General features: G+C 45.7%; 3 protein-coding genes and 1 pseudogene across 13 annotated transcripts in view; 2 read left to right on the forward strand and 2 right to left on the reverse strand.

The window, feature by feature from the left end:
• LOC121536890 (exportin-4-like) overlaps window positions 1-9,642 on the forward strand; it is a 55,224-nt gene extending 45,582 nt beyond the window's left edge. The window contains exons 18-22 of one of the 3 annotated variants that reach the window (XM_045206684.1): window positions 54-243; window positions 419-534; window positions 661-909; window positions 1,025-1,117; window positions 8,224-9,642. In XM_045206684.1, the coding sequence (XP_045062619.1) occupies window positions 54-243; window positions 419-534; window positions 661-909; window positions 1,025-1,117; window positions 8,224-8,421 (846 nt within the window). In that variant the 3' untranslated portion in view covers window positions 8,422-9,642. Of the gene's footprint in view, window positions 1-53; window positions 244-406; window positions 535-660; window positions 910-1,024; window positions 1,118-8,223 lie in introns of all 3 variants that reach the window. The other 2 variants (XM_045206683.1, XM_041844516.2) reach the window with 2 other exon arrangements.
• Window positions 9,643-10,324: 682 nt separating this feature from the next.
• eef1akmt1 (EEF1A lysine methyltransferase 1) lies at window positions 10,325-12,106 on the forward strand. Its single transcript, XM_041844517.2, has 4 exons — window positions 10,325-10,892; window positions 11,024-11,106; window positions 11,221-11,510; window positions 11,655-12,106. The coding sequence occupies exons 1-4, from the start codon at window positions 10,746-10,748 to the stop codon at window positions 11,783-11,785; spliced, it is 651 nt and encodes a 216-aa protein (XP_041700451.1). The 5' UTR covers window positions 10,325-10,745; the 3' UTR covers window positions 11,786-12,106.
• A 124-nt stretch (window positions 12,107-12,230) lies between these two features.
• LOC121536129 lies at window positions 12,231-13,041 on the reverse strand (annotated as a pseudogene).
• A 1,755-nt stretch (window positions 13,042-14,796) lies between these two features.
• ift88 (intraflagellar transport 88 homolog) overlaps window positions 14,797-18,367 on the reverse strand; it is a 44,346-nt gene continuing 40,775 nt past the window's right edge. For all 9 annotated transcript variants that reach the window (XM_041844527.1, XM_041844522.1, XM_041844521.1 and 6 more), the window contains one exon: window positions 14,797-15,615. In XM_041844527.1, the coding sequence (XP_041700461.1) occupies window positions 15,494-15,615 (122 nt within the window). In that variant the 3' untranslated portion in view covers window positions 14,797-15,493. The remainder of the gene's footprint in view (window positions 15,616-18,367) is intronic.

The following is an 18,367-nucleotide window of genomic DNA, read 5'->3' on the forward strand; positions in this document are numbered from 1 at the left end:
CACTGGGAAGACTAGAGTCAACAGCTACCTCTTCTCACTCTCTGCCCCCCCAGTCGAAGTCTATGAAGCTGTACGAGGCATGCCTGACTCTGCTGCAGGTCTACTCTAAGAACAACCTGGGCAGGAAGAGGGCTGATGTGGCTGCTGAGGAGGACCAGTACCAGGACCTACTGCTCATCATGGAGCTGCTTACCAACCTGCTCTCTAAGGAATTTATTGACTTCTCAGACACAGGTGTGGACGGTGTGTGTGTGTGTGTGTGTGTGTGTGTGTGTGTGTGTGTGTGTGTGTGTGTGTCTACATCTCCAACATCCCCAATGACGTCAGTCAGCGTTTTATGTATGATATTTTAGGTTCCTAGTTGGTTGTCAATACTTACAAAGTCCTCTCTTGTGTTTGTGCGTTGATGGTGGAATAGATGAGGTGTTCCGGGAGCAGGGTTCGGGAGCGGCAGGTCGGTCTGTGTCGGCTGCAGACGTAGTTCTGTTTGGGGTCAACATCATTCTGCCGCTCATGTCTCAGGACCTGCTCAAGGTAAGACCCAGGGCCAATACATTTACAATGCTCCCTTCCTTCCTTGAAGTATTTTTGAAGTAGTGATCTACATAGTCACTGTACTACAAAATGTTGTTTAACTGGTTTGTCTCTGTGTGTTTCCAGTTTCCGTCTCTGTGTAATCAGTACTACAAGCTCATCACATTCATCTGTGAGATCTTCCCTGAGAAGATCCCCCAGCTACCAGAGGAGCTGTTCAAGAGTCTCATGTACTCCCTAGAGCTGGGCATGACTTCCATGAGTTCAGAGGTCAGCCAGCTGTGTCTGGAGGCTCTGTCCCCCCTGGCCGAGCAGTGTGCCAAGACCCAGGAGAAAGACACGCCCCTCTTCATCGCCACACGCCACTTCCTCAAGGTGAGGCAGCCCCCTCCTGGGATTTCCTCCTAACTACAGGGTCTGCTTCATTTCATTATGCTCAAAAATAGGAAATGTTTTGTAATGGAAAATCTCTTTCTCTCACCCTCTCTAGTTGGTGTTTGACATGCTAGTACTGCAGAAACACAACACAGAGATCACAGTGGCAGCGGGAGAAGCTCTCTATACACTAGTGTGCCTGCATCAAGTGAGTATCCTTTGCTTTTATACTTTACATTACATTTACGTCATTTAGCAGACGCTCTTATCCAGAGCGACTTACAAATTGGTGCATTCACCTTATAGCCAGTGGGGTAACCACTTTACAATATATATATATATATTTTTTTTTGGGTGGGGTAAGTGGGGGGGGGGGTTATCCTATCCCAGGTATTCCTTAAAGAGGTGGGGTTTCAAGTGTCTCCGGAAGGTGGTGAGTGACTCCGCTGTCCCGGCGTCGTGAGGGAGCTTGTTCCACCATTGGGGTGCCAGAGCAGCGAACAGTTTTGACTGGGCTGAGCGGAAACTGTGCTTCCGCAGAGGTGGGGGGCCAGCAGGCCAGAGGTGGATGAACGCAATGCCCTCGTTTGGGTGTAGGGACTGATCAGAGCCTGAAGGTACAGAGGTGCCGTTCCCCTCACAGCTCCGTAGGCAAGCACCATGGTCTTATAGCAGATGCGAGCTTCAACTGGAAGCCAGTGGAGTGTGCGGAGGAGCGGGGTGACGTGAGAGAACTTGGGAAGGTTGAACACCAGACGGGCTGCGGCATTCTGGATGAGTTGTAAGGGTTTAATGGCACAGGCAGGGAGCCCAGCCAACAGCGAGTTGCAGTAATCCAGACGGGAGATGACAAGTGCCTGGATTAGGACCTGTGCCGCTTCCTGTGTAAGGCAGGGTCGTACTCTCCGAATGTTGTAGAGCATGAACCTACAGGATCGGGTCACCGCCTTGATGTTAGCGGAGAACGACAGGGTGTTGTCCAGGGTCACGCCAAGGCTCTTTGCACTCTGGGAGGAGGACACAACGGAGTTGTCAACCGTGATGGCGAGATCATGGAACGGGCAGTCCTTCCCCGGGAGGAAGAGCAGCTCTGTCTTGCCGAGGTTCAGCTTGAGGTGGTGATCCGTCATCCACACTGATATGTCTGCCAGACATGCAGAGATGCGATTCGCCACCTGGTTATCAGAAGGGGGAAAGGAGAAGATTAGTTGTGTGTCGTCTGCGTAGCAATGATAGGAGAGGCCATGTGAGGATATGACAGAGCCAAGTGACTTGGTGTATAGCGAGAATAGGAGAGGGCCTAGAACTGAGCCCTGGGGGACACCAGTGGTGAGAGCACGTGGTGCGGAGACAGATTCTCGCCACGCCACTTGGTAGGAGCGACCTGTCAGGTGGACGCAATCCAAGAGTGAGCCGCGCCGGAGATGCCCAACTCGGAGAGGGTGGAGAGGAGGATCTGATCGTTCACAGTATCAAAGGCAGCAGACAGGTCTAGAAGGACAAGAGCAGAGGAGAGAGAGTTAGCTTTAGCAGTGCGGAGAGCCTCCGTGACACAGAGAAGAGCAGTCTCAATTGAATGACCAGTCTTGAAACCTGACTGGTTTGGATCAAGAAGGTCATTCTGAGAGAGAGCAAGAGAGTTGGCTAAAGACGGCATGCTCGAGTTTTGGAGAGAAAAGAAAGAAGGGATACTGGTCTGTAGTTGTTGACATCGGAGGGATCGAGTGTAGGTTTTTTGAGAAGGGGTGCAACTCTCGCTCTCTTGAAGACGAAAGGGACATAGCCAGTGGTCAAGGATGAGTTGATGAGCGAGGTGAGGTAAGGGAGAAGGTCTCCGGAAATGGTCTGGAGAAGAGTGGAGGGGATAGGGTCAAGCGGGCAGGTTGTTGGGCTGCCGGCCGTCACAAGTCGCAAGATTTCATCTGGAGAGAGAGGGGAGAAAGAAGTCAAAGCATAGGGTAGGGCAGTGTGAGCAGGACCATACTTCCCACACACTAGAATGGCGCCGGGGAAGATGGCTGCCATTTTACAGCCCTCTAACCAATTGTACCATTATGTGTGTTTTTTCGCGTTATTTGTAATTTATTCTGTACATAATGTTTCTGCCACCGTCTCTTATGACCAAAAAGAGCTTCTTGATATCAGGACAGCGATTACCCACCTCGTATTGGACGAAGATTTTTTCAACGAGTCGGACGCAAAGGATATCCTACAGACACCCGACAAGGCCCAAATCCCCGTCATTCGCATGAGAAAGAGACAGAGATATCGTGGACGTAGGTCGGGGTGCCTTGTAAGCATCCGACGGCAAGCGAGTAAACTGCCTCTTCCATCAATCCTATTAGCCAATGTTCAATCATTTGAAAATAAATTGGACGACCTAAGATTAAGGTTATCCTACCAACGGGACATTAAAACTGTAATATCTTATGTTTCACTGAGTCGTGGCTGAACGACGACATGGATAACATAGAGCTGGCGGGATATACGCTACATCGGCAGGATAGAACGGCTGACTCCGGTAAGACAAGGGGTGGCGGTCTGTGTATATTTGTAAACAACAGCTGGTGCATAAAATCGAATACTAAGGAAGTCTCGAGGTTTTGCTCGCCTGAGGTAGAGTATCTCATGATAAGCTGTAGACCACACTATTTACCAAGATAGTTTTCATCTATATTTAGAGGCCGGGGACTTTAATGCAGGGAAATGTTAAATCCGTTCTACCTCATTTCTACCAGCATGTTAAATGTGCAAACAGAGGGGAAAAAACTCTAGACCACCTTTACTCCACACACAGAGACACGTACAAAGCGCTCCCTCGCCCTCCATTTGGCAAATCTGACCATAACGCTATCCTCCTGATTCCTGCTTATAAGCAAAAACTAAAGCAGGAAGCACCAGTGACTCGGTTAATAAGGAAGTGGTCAGATGACGCAGATGCTAAGCTACAGGACTGTTTTACTAGCACAGACTGGAATATGTTCTGGGATTCTTCCAATAGCATTGAGGAGTACACCACATCAGTCACTGGCTTCATCAATAAGTGCATCGATAACGTCGTCCCCACAGTGACCGAATCTACAGTTGAAGTCGGAAGTTTACATACACTTAGGTTGGAGTCATTAAAACTCATTTTGCAACCATTCCACTAATTTCTTGTTAACAAACTATAGTTTTGGCAAGTCGGTTAAGACATCTACTTTGTGCATGACAAGTCATTTTTCCAACAATTGTTTACAGACAGATTATTTCACTTATAATTCACTGTATCACAATTCCAGTGGGTCAGACGTTTACATACACTATGTTGACTGTGCCTTTAAAAAGCTTGGAAAATTCCAGAAAATGATGTCATGGCTTTAGAAGCTTCCGATAGGCTAATTGACATCATTTGAGGCAATTGGAGGTGTACCTGTGGATGTATTTCAAGGCCTACCTTCAAACTCAGTGCCTCTTTGCTTGACATCATGGAAAAATTTAAAAGAAATCAGCCAAGACCTCAGAAAAAAACTGTAGACCTCCACAAGTCTGGTTCATCCTTGGGAGCAATTTCCAAATGCCTGAAGGTACCAAGTTAATCTGTACAAACAATAATACGCAAGGATAAACACCATGGGACCACGCAGCCGTCATACCACTCAGGAAGGAGACGTGTTCTGTCTCCTAGAGTTGAATGTACTTTGGTGCGTGTAATGATGTCATGTCATAGTATTGTGAGGACAGAGGAAGAGTTAAGAGATGAGTGGTTTGGGGCCATGAAGTCTACATTCCATTATGTCAAGGTAGATTAGTGATGTTTAGGATAGTGACTTGGGGTAAAGAGTGATGAACATCAAAGACAGGGAGTGCCCATGGAGACTTGCCAGATGTATGCCAGGAAGTTGGTAATAAAGGGTATATAAGGTAGAGTGTCTTTGTTCAAGTTAGTTCAACTGACGAAGGGCAAAGCTATGTCCGTTGGTTAGATGAACCCATGAGCTCGTGATTCAATAAATACTTGGTATGAAACCTCCACAGAATGTCTAAGTATATCCTTGCATCCTTGATTCTTTGATACCTGAGAAACTCATCATAACGGTGCGAAAAGTGCAAATCAATCCCAGAACAACAGCAAAGGACCTTGTGAAGATGCTGGAGGAAACAGGTGTACAAAAGTATCTATATCCACAGTAAAACGAGTCCTATATCGACATAACCTGAAAGGCCGCTCAGCAAGGAAGAAGCCACTGCTCCAAAACCGCCATTAAAAAGCCAGACTACGGTTTGCAACTGCACATGGGGACAAAGATCGTACTTTTTGGAGAAATTTCCTCTAGTCTGATGAAACAAAAATAGAACTGTTTGGCCATAATGACCATCGTTATGTTTGGAGGAAAAAGGGGTGCTTGCAAGACGAAGAACACCATCACAACCGTGAAGCACGGGGGTGGCAGCATCATGCTGTGGGGGTGCTTTGCTGCAGGAGGGACTGGTGCACTTCACAAAATAGATGGCATCATGAGGAAGGAAAATGATGTGGATATATTGAAGTAACATCTCAAGACATCAGTCAGGAAGTTGAAGCTTGGTCGCAAATGGTTCTTCCAAATGGACAATGACCCCAAGCATACTTCCAAATTTGTGACAAAATGGCTTAAGGATAACAAAGTCAAGGTATTGGAGTGGCCATCACAAAGCCCTGACCTCAATCCTATAGAACATTTGTGGGCAGAACTGAAAAAGTGTGTGCGAGCAAGGAGGCCTACAAACCTGACACAGTTACACCAGCTCTGTCAGGAGGAATGGGACAAAATTCACCCAACTTTTTGTGGGAAGCTTGTGGAAGGCTACCCGAAACGTTTGACCCAAGTTAAACAATTTCAAGGCAATGCTACCAAATACTAATTGAGTGTATGTAAACTTCTGACCCACTGGGAATGTGATGAAGAAATAAAAGCTTAAATAAATCATTCTCTCTACTATTATTGTGAAATGTCACATTCTTAAAATAAAGTGGTTATCCTAACTGACCTAAGACAGGGAATTTTTACTAGGATTAAATGTCAGGAATAGTGAAAAAACTGAGTTCAAATGTATTTGGTTTGGTTCCGACTTCAACTGTACATACCCCAACCAGAAGCCATGGATTACAGGCAACATCCACACTGAGCTTAAGGGTAGAGCTGCCGCTTTCAAGGAGCGGGACTCTAACCCGGACGCTTAAAAGAAATCCCGCTATGCCCTCCAACGAACCATCAAACAGGCAAAGAGTCAATACAAGACTAAGATTGAATCGTACTTCACCGGCTCCGACACTCGTCGGATGTGGCAGGACTTGAAAACTATTACAGACTACAAAGGGAAGCACAGCCGCAAGCTGCCCAGTGACACAAGCCTACCAGACGAGCTAAATCACTTCTATGCTCGCTTCGAGGCAAGCAACACTGACGCATGCATGAGAGCATCAGCTGTTCCGGATGACTATGTGATCACGCTCTCCGTAGCCGATGTGAGTAAGACTTTTAAGCAGGTCAACATTCACAAGGCCGCAGGGCCAGACGGATTACCAGGACGTGTACTCCGAGCATGCGCTGACCAACTGGCAAGTGTCTTCACTGACATTTTCAACATGTCCCTGACTGAGTCTGTAATACCAACATGTTTCAAGCAGACCACCAATAGTCCCTGTGTCCACGAACACTAAGATAACCTGCCTAAATGACTACCTACCCGTAGCGCTCACGTCTGTAGCCATGAAGTGCTTTGAAAGGCTGGTCATGGCTCACATCAACACCATTATCCCAGAAACCCTAGACCCACTCCAATTTGCATACCGCCCCAACAGATCCACAGATGATGCAATCACTATTGCACTCCACCCTGCCCTTTCCCACCTGGACAAGAGGAACACCTACGTGAGAATGCTATTCATTGACTACAGCTCAGCGTTCAACACCATAGTGCCCTCAAAGCTCATCACTAAGCTAAGGACCCTGGGACTAAACACCTCCCTCTGCAACTGGATCCTGGACTTCCTGACAGGCCTCCCCCAGGTGGTAAGGGTAGGTAACAACACATCTGCCATGCTCATCCTCAACACGGGGCCCCTCAGGGGTGTGTGCTCAGTCCCCTCCTGTACTCCCTGTTCCCCCATGACTGCATGGCCAGGCACCTCTCCAACACCATCATTAAGTTTGCAGATGACACAACAGTGGTACTCCTGATCACCGACAATGATGAGACAGCCTATAGGGAGGAGGTCCGAGACCTGGCCATGTGGTGCCAGGATAACAACATCTCCCTCAACGTGATCAAGACAAAGGAGATGATTGTGGACTACAGTGGGAAAAAAAGAAGACTGAGCACACCCCCATTCTCATCGACGGGGCTGTAGTGGAACAGGTTGAGAGCTTCAAGTTCCTTGGTGTCCACATCACCAACAAACTATCATGGTCCAAACACACCAAGACAGTCGTGAAGAGGGCACGACAAAGCCTATTCCCCATCAGGAGACTGAAAAGATTTGGCATGGGTCCTCAGATCCTCAAAAAGTTATACAGCTGCACCATCGAGAGCATCCTGACTGGTTGCATCACTGCCTGGTATGGCAACTGCTCGGCCTCCGACCGCAAGGCACTACAGAGGGTAGTGCGTACGGCCCAGTACATCACTTGGGCCAAGCTTCCTGCCATCCAGGACCTCTATACCTGGCAGTGTCAGAGGAAGGCCCTAAAAATTGTCAGACTCCAGCCACCCTAGTCATAGACTGTTCTCTCTGCTACCGCACGCCAAGCAGTATCGGAGCGCCAAGTGTAGGTCCAACTGGCTTCTTAACAGCTTCTACCCCCAAGCCATAATACTCCTGAACAGCTAATCAAATGGCTACCCGGACCCTCTTTTACGCTGCTGCTACTCTGTTTATTATGTATGCATAGTCACTTTAACTCTACCCACATGTACATATTACCTCCGTTACCTCGACTAACCGGTGCTTCCACACATTGACTCTGTACCGGTACCCCCTGTATATAGCCTCCCTACTGTTATTTTATTTTACTGCTGCTCTTTAATTATTTGCTATTTTTATTTTTTACATATCTATTTTTTACTTAACTTTTGTTTTTTTCTTAAAACTGCATTGTTGGTTAAGGGCTTGTAATTAAGCATTTCACTGTAAGGTCTACAACTTTTGTATTCGGCGCATGTGGCAAATAGAATTTGATTTGATTTATCTTAGTCTTTTGATTGGCTATGGTGATGTATGTGGATGTTGTACCTCCTGTCGGCCTCATATGATGACATAATTCCCTATCCTCTCTCCTTCCCTCTCGCCAGGCGGAGTACAAGGAGCTGGTGGAGTCTCTGCTCGCCACCCAGCGAGATGCCGTCATCTACCAGCGACTGGCTGACGCCTTTAACAAGCTGACAGCCAGCAGCACGCCGCCCAGCATGGACCGCAAGCAGAAGGTGGACTTCCTCAAGAGCCTAGAGGAGTTTGTGTCCAACGTAGGTGGGCTGCTCTGTGTCAAATAACCACCAAACTCCCCTCCTCCCTAGCACCTATTTCTATGTCCAACCCGCTCACAGACGATCTACCTTGACCACATCTGACCACGCCAAACCATGAAACAGACACAGACAGACCAAGCTGAGGAGCTGCACTGTTAGACTGTGACATAAAGGGGGGAGGTTGAGACACTGAAGGGAGCAGTGGTGTGGACTGGACTATGGTGTCGTTTGGGCAGGTTTCCACGCCTGCTCCTCCCCCTATCCCCTCCTTTTTCATCAGAGGCCCCCAGCGCTCGTATACAGTGAGGGGAGGGGGGATCAGAGAGGGATGGACTCATCCACTCATCCAATCATTTTTTAAGTTTGCCAGTGGGAGGGTTGGTATGAACACAACAAGAGGAGGTGCCAATCTGTTCTGAGAACGCTATGCCTCTCCCTGCCTCTACACCCTAACCCCCTCCCCCTCCCAGAGTGCCTTTGTTTTCTTGTTTGTGTCGTGTGTCTGTGTGGCCAAGCTGAGACGTGTCTTACATACAGCAACGACTGTGCCTGTCACATACCAAGAACACGGTGGAAGCACGCACACACAAATCTCCATGACAACGAGAGGCTCGATCCCGCCACCGGGTTGCTGAACCTGTTAAACGGGAGGTCCGATGACAAAAAAACTAATCACTTCATGTTCATCAAGGGTGTATATATGTTTTCAAAAAAAGTGGGAAAATGTATGTTTAAAACAATGACTGAAAAGTTTTTATAAGATGATAGATGGAAGAGAAGCTGCATTTTTATGGTTATGAGTTCACTTTAACAAAAAAGAGGGTGAATTTGAAAACGTTTTATTCAATTTCTTTATCATTCTAGATTGTAGTTCTATTCTCTGCCACCCTTTGGCTCCCTAGAACCATTTCAGTCCTGACTGCCCACAGCCAAGACACAGACAATTGGAGGCCTTAGGCCCTTAGGAAGGTTGGGCCCCTGAAGTTTAGCATACTCTCTCTAGTTTTATTTTTCTATGCCACAGCCACTCTTTCCACTTCAAAACACACTGGATGGAAGTTCAAGTCCCTATAACTGAAGAAAGCAATAATGAACCAAAAATTGAACAAAACCACTTGTTTTAACCATGCATTTGAGACGGACTCACTCCCTTCCTCTGTTTAGACCACAACCCTGGTTATTTTGGAACGCCTGAATGAATTGTATTGAAATGTAAAAGTGTACATAAACGTATTATGTAAAATATTTAGTTTTTCCTCTTCTGTTTACATTGTTTTCATTTTTGTCCATCTCAATTTCCTGTTATACAGAATATGGAAAAAGTTCCATATTCTGTTTTGATCGTGGTTCTTGAAAACATAAAATCCAAAGTGCTTTCAATATCTCTGAAATAAAAATGGATGATTATATGTAGAGATTATTTTAATGTATTTAATTATACAAATTAATTTGACTGATGTGTCATTCATGCACGGTAGAGATGGGAAGACTGATTCGACTCGTTCAGTCAGAAGAACAAATCTTTAATTTCGTTAAACCAGACTAGATTGCAAACGATGGCGGAATACATTGCTTAACTCCCGTGAGGGCGAACTACAGCCCACCAAACGATTCGTTCTCGAGGTGGAGTTTGTTGAGCTGTGTCCATCTCATAACATTCCATAATCAATTAATTGCAGTCATTCTTGCAGCATGCGATCAATTATCAGTTCTAAACATGTATCTCTATGCTCATGATCTATTTTCCTATGCGCACGGTCGGAGCACGTCTCTGGAGAAGCTGATCCGGAGGAGCGTATATTAATCCAGCTATAGAATTATAATTATATTATACCTCAGTGTGTATGACTCATTGCGGCTAGCACTAGCAGGTCAAACCAACGATTAAAATTAACGAGTAACTCAGAAAAATTAATCATGAATCTCGAGTCAGTAAAAAGAGTCGTTCAAAAAGAACGAATCGTTCGCGAACAGCATATGCACAGCCTGAAAAAATCGCCATATGTCCTTCCTCGGACACCGTAACCGTAGTGTGTTATTTTTTGACATGTGTTGTAAACGATTAATCAGTAGTGACACTTTATTTTTTATTTCAGAAACCAGTAACACACCACTTAAAGGAACTATACTAATTTACAGTAGGCAAATATGTTGATCTTGCACTTTCTGGCTAACTAGCTAGCATTGCGGTTTTCAGTAGTAGCTTGTTAGCGCGTTTTAAGAGCGCAACACACTGACGCTAACGTTAGCTAGCTACGGTAGCTAAGTTACAGTTCACTAGCTAGCTTTCCAGTTTGTTTGTGTTACGTGTAGGTGGTTGTCATCGACCTTCCAGCAAGTTTGAAGCCATGAGTGACAGCGACGACGATGTCCCTCAGCTGTCCGCGGCCACTCTGGCTGCCCTGCATGAGTTTTACACAGAGGAGAGGGACGGGCTGGTGCAGAGCACAGCACCGGTGGACAAGTACTCGGTGGGGGCGGTGGAAGAGGACTGGGTATGTTGACCGTGATGCTAGATATTGCTGATAAACTTCTCAGCTGGCCCACTGGCTATTCCCCTCTTATCACTCCCCTCTATAGCAACATTATGGCTGTATTTACATTGCTTGACAAATCTGTCCACCAGCGTATGAGCCAATTCTGGTACAGCGATGAGACAGCAACCAGGCTAGTTGAAGAGGTAATTCAGGAAGCTGGGAAAGGTGGCAGGTGAGGGGATTATGTACTATGTATTTACACAGTCTGCCGGGGGGTTGTGTTGAGTATTTCACTACAGACTGCCCTTCTAAAGCTTACTAACATTGTGATGTTGTTACTTACTAGGATAGCCTGTCTGAGCGCACCCAGTGTGTACCAGAAGCTGAAGCAGGGCGTGGTGGAGGGCTCTGACGGTGTGTCGGCTGTGGTTCTTGAGTACGACCGCCGTTTTGACACCTACGGCCAAGAGTTCATCTTCTATGACTACAACGAGCCCCTAGCTCTCCCAGAGGACCTGGCCCAACAGAGTTTTGATATTGTCCTAGCTGACCCCCCCTACCTGTCTGAGGAGTGCCTCACCAAGGTCGCCCAGACTGTCAAGTACCTGGCCAAGGGCAAGGTGCTGCTCTGCACAGGTGAGCCTCATGTAGCTGTGTCTGTCCTCGGGCTTGTGCCCTTCTCCATACCTCACACAACACTCAATACGCGCATTCTTCTTACACATACCAAAATGACATGCCACTCTCTGCAGCTTTGTTTTATCTACCACTCTCCTTCAGGAGCCATCATGGAGGAGCATGCAGAGAAGCTGATGGGTCTGAAGATATGCAGCTTCCTGCCCAAACACAACAAAAACCTGGCCAACGAGTTCCGCTGTTTCACTAACTATCCTTCAAACCTCCTGTCCTGAGGCTCTACAACCCTTCATGTATGGCCTTATTGACTTTTGATGTCTGACATCCATCAATGCCCCAGTTCTGACTTGACTGATGATATCTGTGACAGTTGCAAGGAAGACTAATCTTGTTGGGCAATTTTCATTGCCTGTCAGACATCCAAGGTTTCATTTTGGGGACCATGGTATCAAGACCCTGTGGGTTGTTTTTAATATGATTTCTTATCCCATAACATAATTGTGAAGTAAGTGAATAACGGTATTCATGTTTGACTTCAGTGTAAATAATATTTCATATACACACAGAAAATAAAGATGTCTAAACTGTTGTAAAAATCTGTCGGATTTCATTTGCAGGGCCTGGAAACATGCTTAGAGTATCATGTAATACCAGCAGGTGGCAGTGTCAATTAGGATATTACTGTTGAAATCCTCCTGGGTTCAAAACTGCTGCTGCTGCTTACACAGCCAACCATGCATTTTCATACATATTACACAGCTCTTTTTCTATTGCCTTGCTGCCCATGGATATTTTATACATTCTTGTCATTGGAGCTGAGACTGCTCTCTCCAGGCTCTGTTTGCTGCTCTGCGCATCCCTGTCTTTCTCCAGCAGGGGAACACGGGTGGCCCCCACGGCCAGATACGTAGCTCTATGTATGAGTGGGGCACCCCGACACAGGACCCTGTGCGTCGCAGGATGACGGAGGGCATGTACACAGGTTCTGCGGTACTGGTCGCTCTCCTGTCCAAACGAACCTGTCGGGCAGCCTTTACACATGCAATATGCCTCGGGTATGAACCTGGGATACCAGGCGGGGTCGTGGGAGATCCTGTTGAAGGACAAAACCCTAGATCATTCTATTGACCCATTCACAATTACTGTGATTTCTCAGTGAAGAAATATTGGCCCACGTGACATTTAGATCCAGGTATTCCTACCCGTATGCCCAGGGAGAGAGGCTGTGAAAGTTGACGGGGATCCAGGACTTTTCTCTGGGACAGGGTGTCCCGCTGACAGGCAAGTGATATTCTGGCACTCCAAGGGTGCAAGCTGCAGAGTGTGGTGGAACGCGTTCAGGACGCCCTGCTCGAGAAAGTCCAAACACTGTCGGTTCCGGGTGGAGTTCTTGGACACCTTGGCTGACGATGCCACCTCGCATAACAGCACCAGATGCAAAGACACGACAGATGCTCGACTAAACATCATTGCGCACTTCTGTGTAGGACCCAAAATGCTATATTTTTACTGCAAAGAAACCCCCCGAATTGTCAAGCTATACAGCATTGGTTTTGAATCCTTTATAGTAGCGTTTGCGCAGATGGAAACATTGCAGTGCGCTTTGGAGTGACTAGACTGAGCGAGCTACTGGTACTTGGTGCTGTTTTTGTAATGGTTGCCGAAGTGCAGAATCTCATCCAGCTATTTTCCACTCCAAAATATTTCAGAGAATGTTGAGCAGATGGGCTGGCACTGTCAGCTGTGATTAGTAAATGTTGGGTTTATGACTAGAATTCATCCACCTGTGCTCGGGCAAACCCCGCTTCTGTTTAAAGTAAAGATCATATCCTTTAGAGGTGGAGTTTTGTGTTCTAATGCATCTTTCACCACAACAACCCATGCATCTGTAAAGGAAGTCACGCTGCTTGCTTAGCAATTTGGACCACCCAAAAATATAAACGCAACATGTAAAGTGTTAGTGCTATGTTTCATCAGCTGAAATAAAATATCCCAGAAATGTTCTATACGCACAAAAAGCTTATTTCTCTCAAATGCCCGTTATTGATCATTTCACCTTTGCCAAGATAATCCATCCACCTGACCAGTGTGGCATATCAAGAAGCTGATTAAACAGTGTGATCATTACACAGGTGCACCTTGTGCTGGAGACAATAAAAGGCCACTCTAAAATGTGCAGTTTTGTCACACAACACAGTGCCACAGATGTCTCAAGTTTTGAGGGAGCGTGCAATTGGCATGCTGACTGCAGGAATGTTCACCAGAGCTGTTGCCAGATAATTTGATGTTCATTTCTCTACCATAAGCCGCCTCAGTCATTTTAGAGAATTTGGCAGTACGTCCAACTGGCCTCACAACCACAGACCACGTGTAACCATGCCAGCCCAGGACCTCCACATCTGGCTTCTTCACCTGCGGGATCGTCTGAGACCAGCCACCTGGACAGCTGATGTAACTGAAGAGTATTTCTGTCTGTAATAAAGCCCCTTTGTGGGGTAAAACTCATTCTGATTGCCTGGGCCTGGCTCCCCAGTTGGTGGGCCAAAACAGTTAAACTGATAATAGTTGTGGAATATAGAAATACTTGCTTAATATATTTTTCAAGTTTCTGGAAATACTTTGCAAATGCAACTTATTTCAATGAGAAAACTGAAATGTTTATCCAGTCCTTTTCCATTTTAGTTGACGCTCTTATTCAGAGCAACATACAGTAGTGAGTGCATACATGTTCATACTTTTCATACTGGTCCCCCGTGGGAATTGAACCCACAATCTTAGCATTGCAAGTGCCATGCTCTACCAACTGAGCCACATCACAAAACACTTGTCTCAATGTACCTCATTACTGTATTGTGCATTGTTTTTCTTCATGGTGATGGAAAGTCTACAGGCACAAACCTAGATGACCAGCCTATGTACAACATTTACATTGTGGTTTGTAAGGATGGTAAATTAATACTGCACAAAAAATGGTTGTTTTCCATGTTATTTGATCAATAAAAATATTTTATTTGATGTGGATGTTTTGTGTCTTTGCACCTGTTGATGTAAATGTTTGAGGACAGGGTTTTGTTCTTTCTGGATCCCATTAGAATGACAATCCCAGAGAAAGGGACAGGGCAACAACTATTGAATCCTGCAAGATACTGTTCTTAATTATACAACTACCTTTTTTTCCAAAGCAGAGATGCTGAAAAAATGTTTTGTACTACAGACATATCAGTCCGCTAATACTAGTAAAGGCCCATTGCACTACTTTTGTGAACAAAATATTTTTAAAACAAAATATATATATTTTTTTATTCTGATTTTTCAGGGGGTGCTGCAGCAGCCTCAGCACCCTTACTGTCCGCAGCCCATACCATATGCCACTTCCTCATGATTCGGCCCATACCTGGTGCGAACTTGGGACCTCTGCCTTGCTAGCACACGTGACCGCACTCCTGAAGCGTCTTACCAAGTGGGGACACCAGGCTAAGGAGTAAGTTTCACACATCCCCATGTGCAACACATCCACAATTGTACGGTGAAAAAATATTGTATAATTTTCAATCATTTGAAAATAGTTCACAAGACAAATCAGAGAGATACATGTGCTTCTTTACCTCAATCAGAACAGAATTTGCCTGTAGCAAATTACAATAAATATTGCATTGCAAAAAATAAACATCTGTAGCCTATAAAGTATTCATTTAAATGAAGAGTCTCTAAACTGGGTTAAAACTGTATTACTATCCTGAGGGTAGCATAGAGTTAATGACAATGGAATTTCCACAAAGTTTCCAGTTGATAAAATGCAACCAGACTAGCATATGGGAAAATATTAATCTCAGTTTACGCCATAGGTTTGCCTGAATGTATAAGGGAGGCTTGAGTCAAACTCACATCGTTTCCATTTGTAAATATACTTTTTTGGGGGGGAATACCCAACTCATTTAATCTTCAAGGAAGAGGGAGGAGAAAAGCAGGGGAACTGCAGCTGGCTACTCCGGTAGTAGGTCATCTCCCAGCTCTTCATCAGCAAAGTCGTCATCTTCATTGCGCTTCTTAGCTGCAGTCTTTGGTCTCTCCATCGGAGCCCCCAGTGGATCCACGTAAGATGCATCTACACACAGGGACATATGTGGTTACTATTCATTATTATATTGCACACATGATGATCATCATCTGCCACATTGGGCAAAGGTGTCCCACACTCCCTGCAGATACTGTCTTCCACATATTGTAAGGGGAACACTCAACACCAATCCCCTGAAGAGTAATGTTCGGAAAAGGGGAGGGTGAGTGACTTCATGAAGATACCAGAGCGCCAAGTTTAGGTCTAAAAGGCTCCTTAACAGCTTCTACCCCCAAGCCATAAGACTGCTGAACAATTAATCAAATGGCTACCCGGACTATTTGCATTGACCCCACCCCCTTTTTTTGTTTTTACACTGCTGCTCCTCACTGTTTATTATCTATGCAGTCACTTTACCCCTACCTACATGTACATATTACCACAATTACCTCGACTAACCTGTACCCCCACACATTGACTCGGTACCAGTACCCCCTGTATATAGCCTCGTTGTTATTTTATTGTGTTACTTTTTAAAAACGTGTTTATTTTCTGAAAACTGCATTGTTGGTTAAGGGCTTGTAAGTAAGCATTTCACGGTAAGGTCTACACCTGTTGCATTCGGCGTATGTGACAAATACAATTTGATTTTATTTGAACTTTCATTCATATCATTCCACTAGAGCAGGGTTGCAGAGCTGCCCAACCCTGTTCCTGGAGAGCTGCCCTCCTGTAGGTTATCGCTCCAACCCCAGGTGTTACTAACCTGATTCATCTTATCAACCTGCTAATTATTAGAATCAGGTGTGCTAGATTAGGGTTGGAGCAAAAACCTACAGGACGTTAGCTCTCCAGGAACAGGGTTGGGCAGTCCTGCACTAGAGGGAGTCCTTTAGTCACCTCAGAACAGATTGGAGAGAATCATGCATTAACTGACTCACATACTTTATTTTAATTTCAACCACTATGATGTACTAAGTGCGTCGCTAAAGATTGATGTTAAAAAATCCATAGGGGCCTCCCGAGTGGCGCAGTGGTCTAAGGCACTCTATTTCAGTGCTAGAGGCGTCACTACAGATCCGGGTTCGATCCTGGGCTGTCGCAGCCGGCCGTGACTGGGAGACCCATGAGGTGGCGCACAATTGGCCCAGTGTCGTCCGGGTTAGTGGAGGGTTTGGCCGGCTGGGATGTCCTTGTCCCATCGCGCTCTTGCGACTCCTTGTGGTGGCCGGGCGCCTGTACGCTGACTTTCAGCAGCCAGCTGGACGGTGTTTCTTCCGACACATTGGTGCGGCTGGCTTCCACGTTAAGCGAGCAGTGTGTCAAGAAGCAGTGCGGCTTGGCAGGGTTGTGTTTTCGAGGACGCATTGGCTCTCAACCTTCGCCTCTCCCGAGTCCGTACGGGAGTTGCAGCGATGGGACAAGACTGTAACTACCACTTGGATATCAAAAAGGGGTAAAAAGCAATTTTTATATATATACAGTGAGCTCCATAATTCATTGGACAGTGACCATTTTTTTGTTATTTTGGGTAGCACTTTGAGTTTGAAAGGATACAATGACAATGAGGGTGAAGTGCAGACTTTAATTTGAGGGTATTTTCATACATATCGGATGAACCGTTTAGAAATTATAGAAGCTTTTGTACATGGTCCCCCCCATGTTCGGGCATCAAAAAACATTGGACAGTTTAACGTAATGTAGAATAAAGTAATCATTGTTAATATTTGGTCGCATATCCTTTGCATGCATGCAATGACTGCTTGAAGTCTGCGATGCATCGACATCACCAGACGCTGGGTATCTTCCCTGGTGATGCTCTGCCAGGCCTGTACTGCATCCATCTTCAGTTCCTGCTTGTTTCGGGGACTTATTGCCGTCAGTCTCCTCTTCAGCATGTAAAATGCATGTTCAATTGGATTCAGATCCGGTGATTGACTCGGCCAGTCAAGGATTTTCCACTTTTTGGCCATCAAAAACCCCTTCGTTGCTCTAGCAGTATGTTTAGGGTCATTGTCTTGTTGCATGATGAAGTGCCGTCCAATGAGTTTGGAGGCATTTGGTTTTATCTGAGCAGATAAAATATTTCTGTAGACTTCAGAATTCATTGTTCTACTTCTGTCTGCAGTCACATCATCGATGACGACAAGTGAGCCTGTTCCACTGGCAACCATACAGGCCCAAGCCATAACACCCCCTCCACCATGTTTCACGGATGAGGTGGTATACTTTGGATCATGGGCATTTCTTTTTTTTCTCCACACTTTCCTCTTTCCATCACTCTGGTACATGTTAATCTTTGTCTCATCTGTCCACAATACTTTTTTCCAGAACTCTTGGGGCTCTTTTATGTGCTTTTTAGCAAACTGTAATCTCACCTTTCTGTTCTTCAGGCTTATCAGTGGTTTGCATCTTGTAGTGTACCCTCTGTAGTCCTGCTGGTGTAGTCTTCTATGTATGGTAGACTTTGACACATCTACACCTGCATCCAGGAGAGTGTTTTTGATCTGTTGGGCTGTTGTCAGGGGGGTTTTCTTCACCATAGAGAGTATTCTCCGGTCATCCACTACAGTGGTCTTCCTCTGTCTACCGGGTCTTTTGACATAATTGAGTTCACCGGTTGTTTTGTTCTTGTTAATGATGAACCAAACTGTTGACTTGTGCATGGCCAGGGTTTTTGCAATGTTCCTGATTGATTGATTTTCATTTCTGAGCCTTATGACGGCCAGCTTCATTTGCATCGACACTGCTGTATTCCTCATGTTGTCACACCCCAACAACAACCTCCAAAGGCAATAAC

Source organism: Coregonus clupeaformis, chromosome 23, assembly GCF_020615455.1.
Source record: "Coregonus clupeaformis isolate EN_2021a chromosome 23, ASM2061545v1, whole genome shotgun sequence".
NCBI classification, from domain to species: domain Eukaryota; kingdom Metazoa; phylum Chordata; class Actinopteri; order Salmoniformes; family Salmonidae; genus Coregonus; species Coregonus clupeaformis.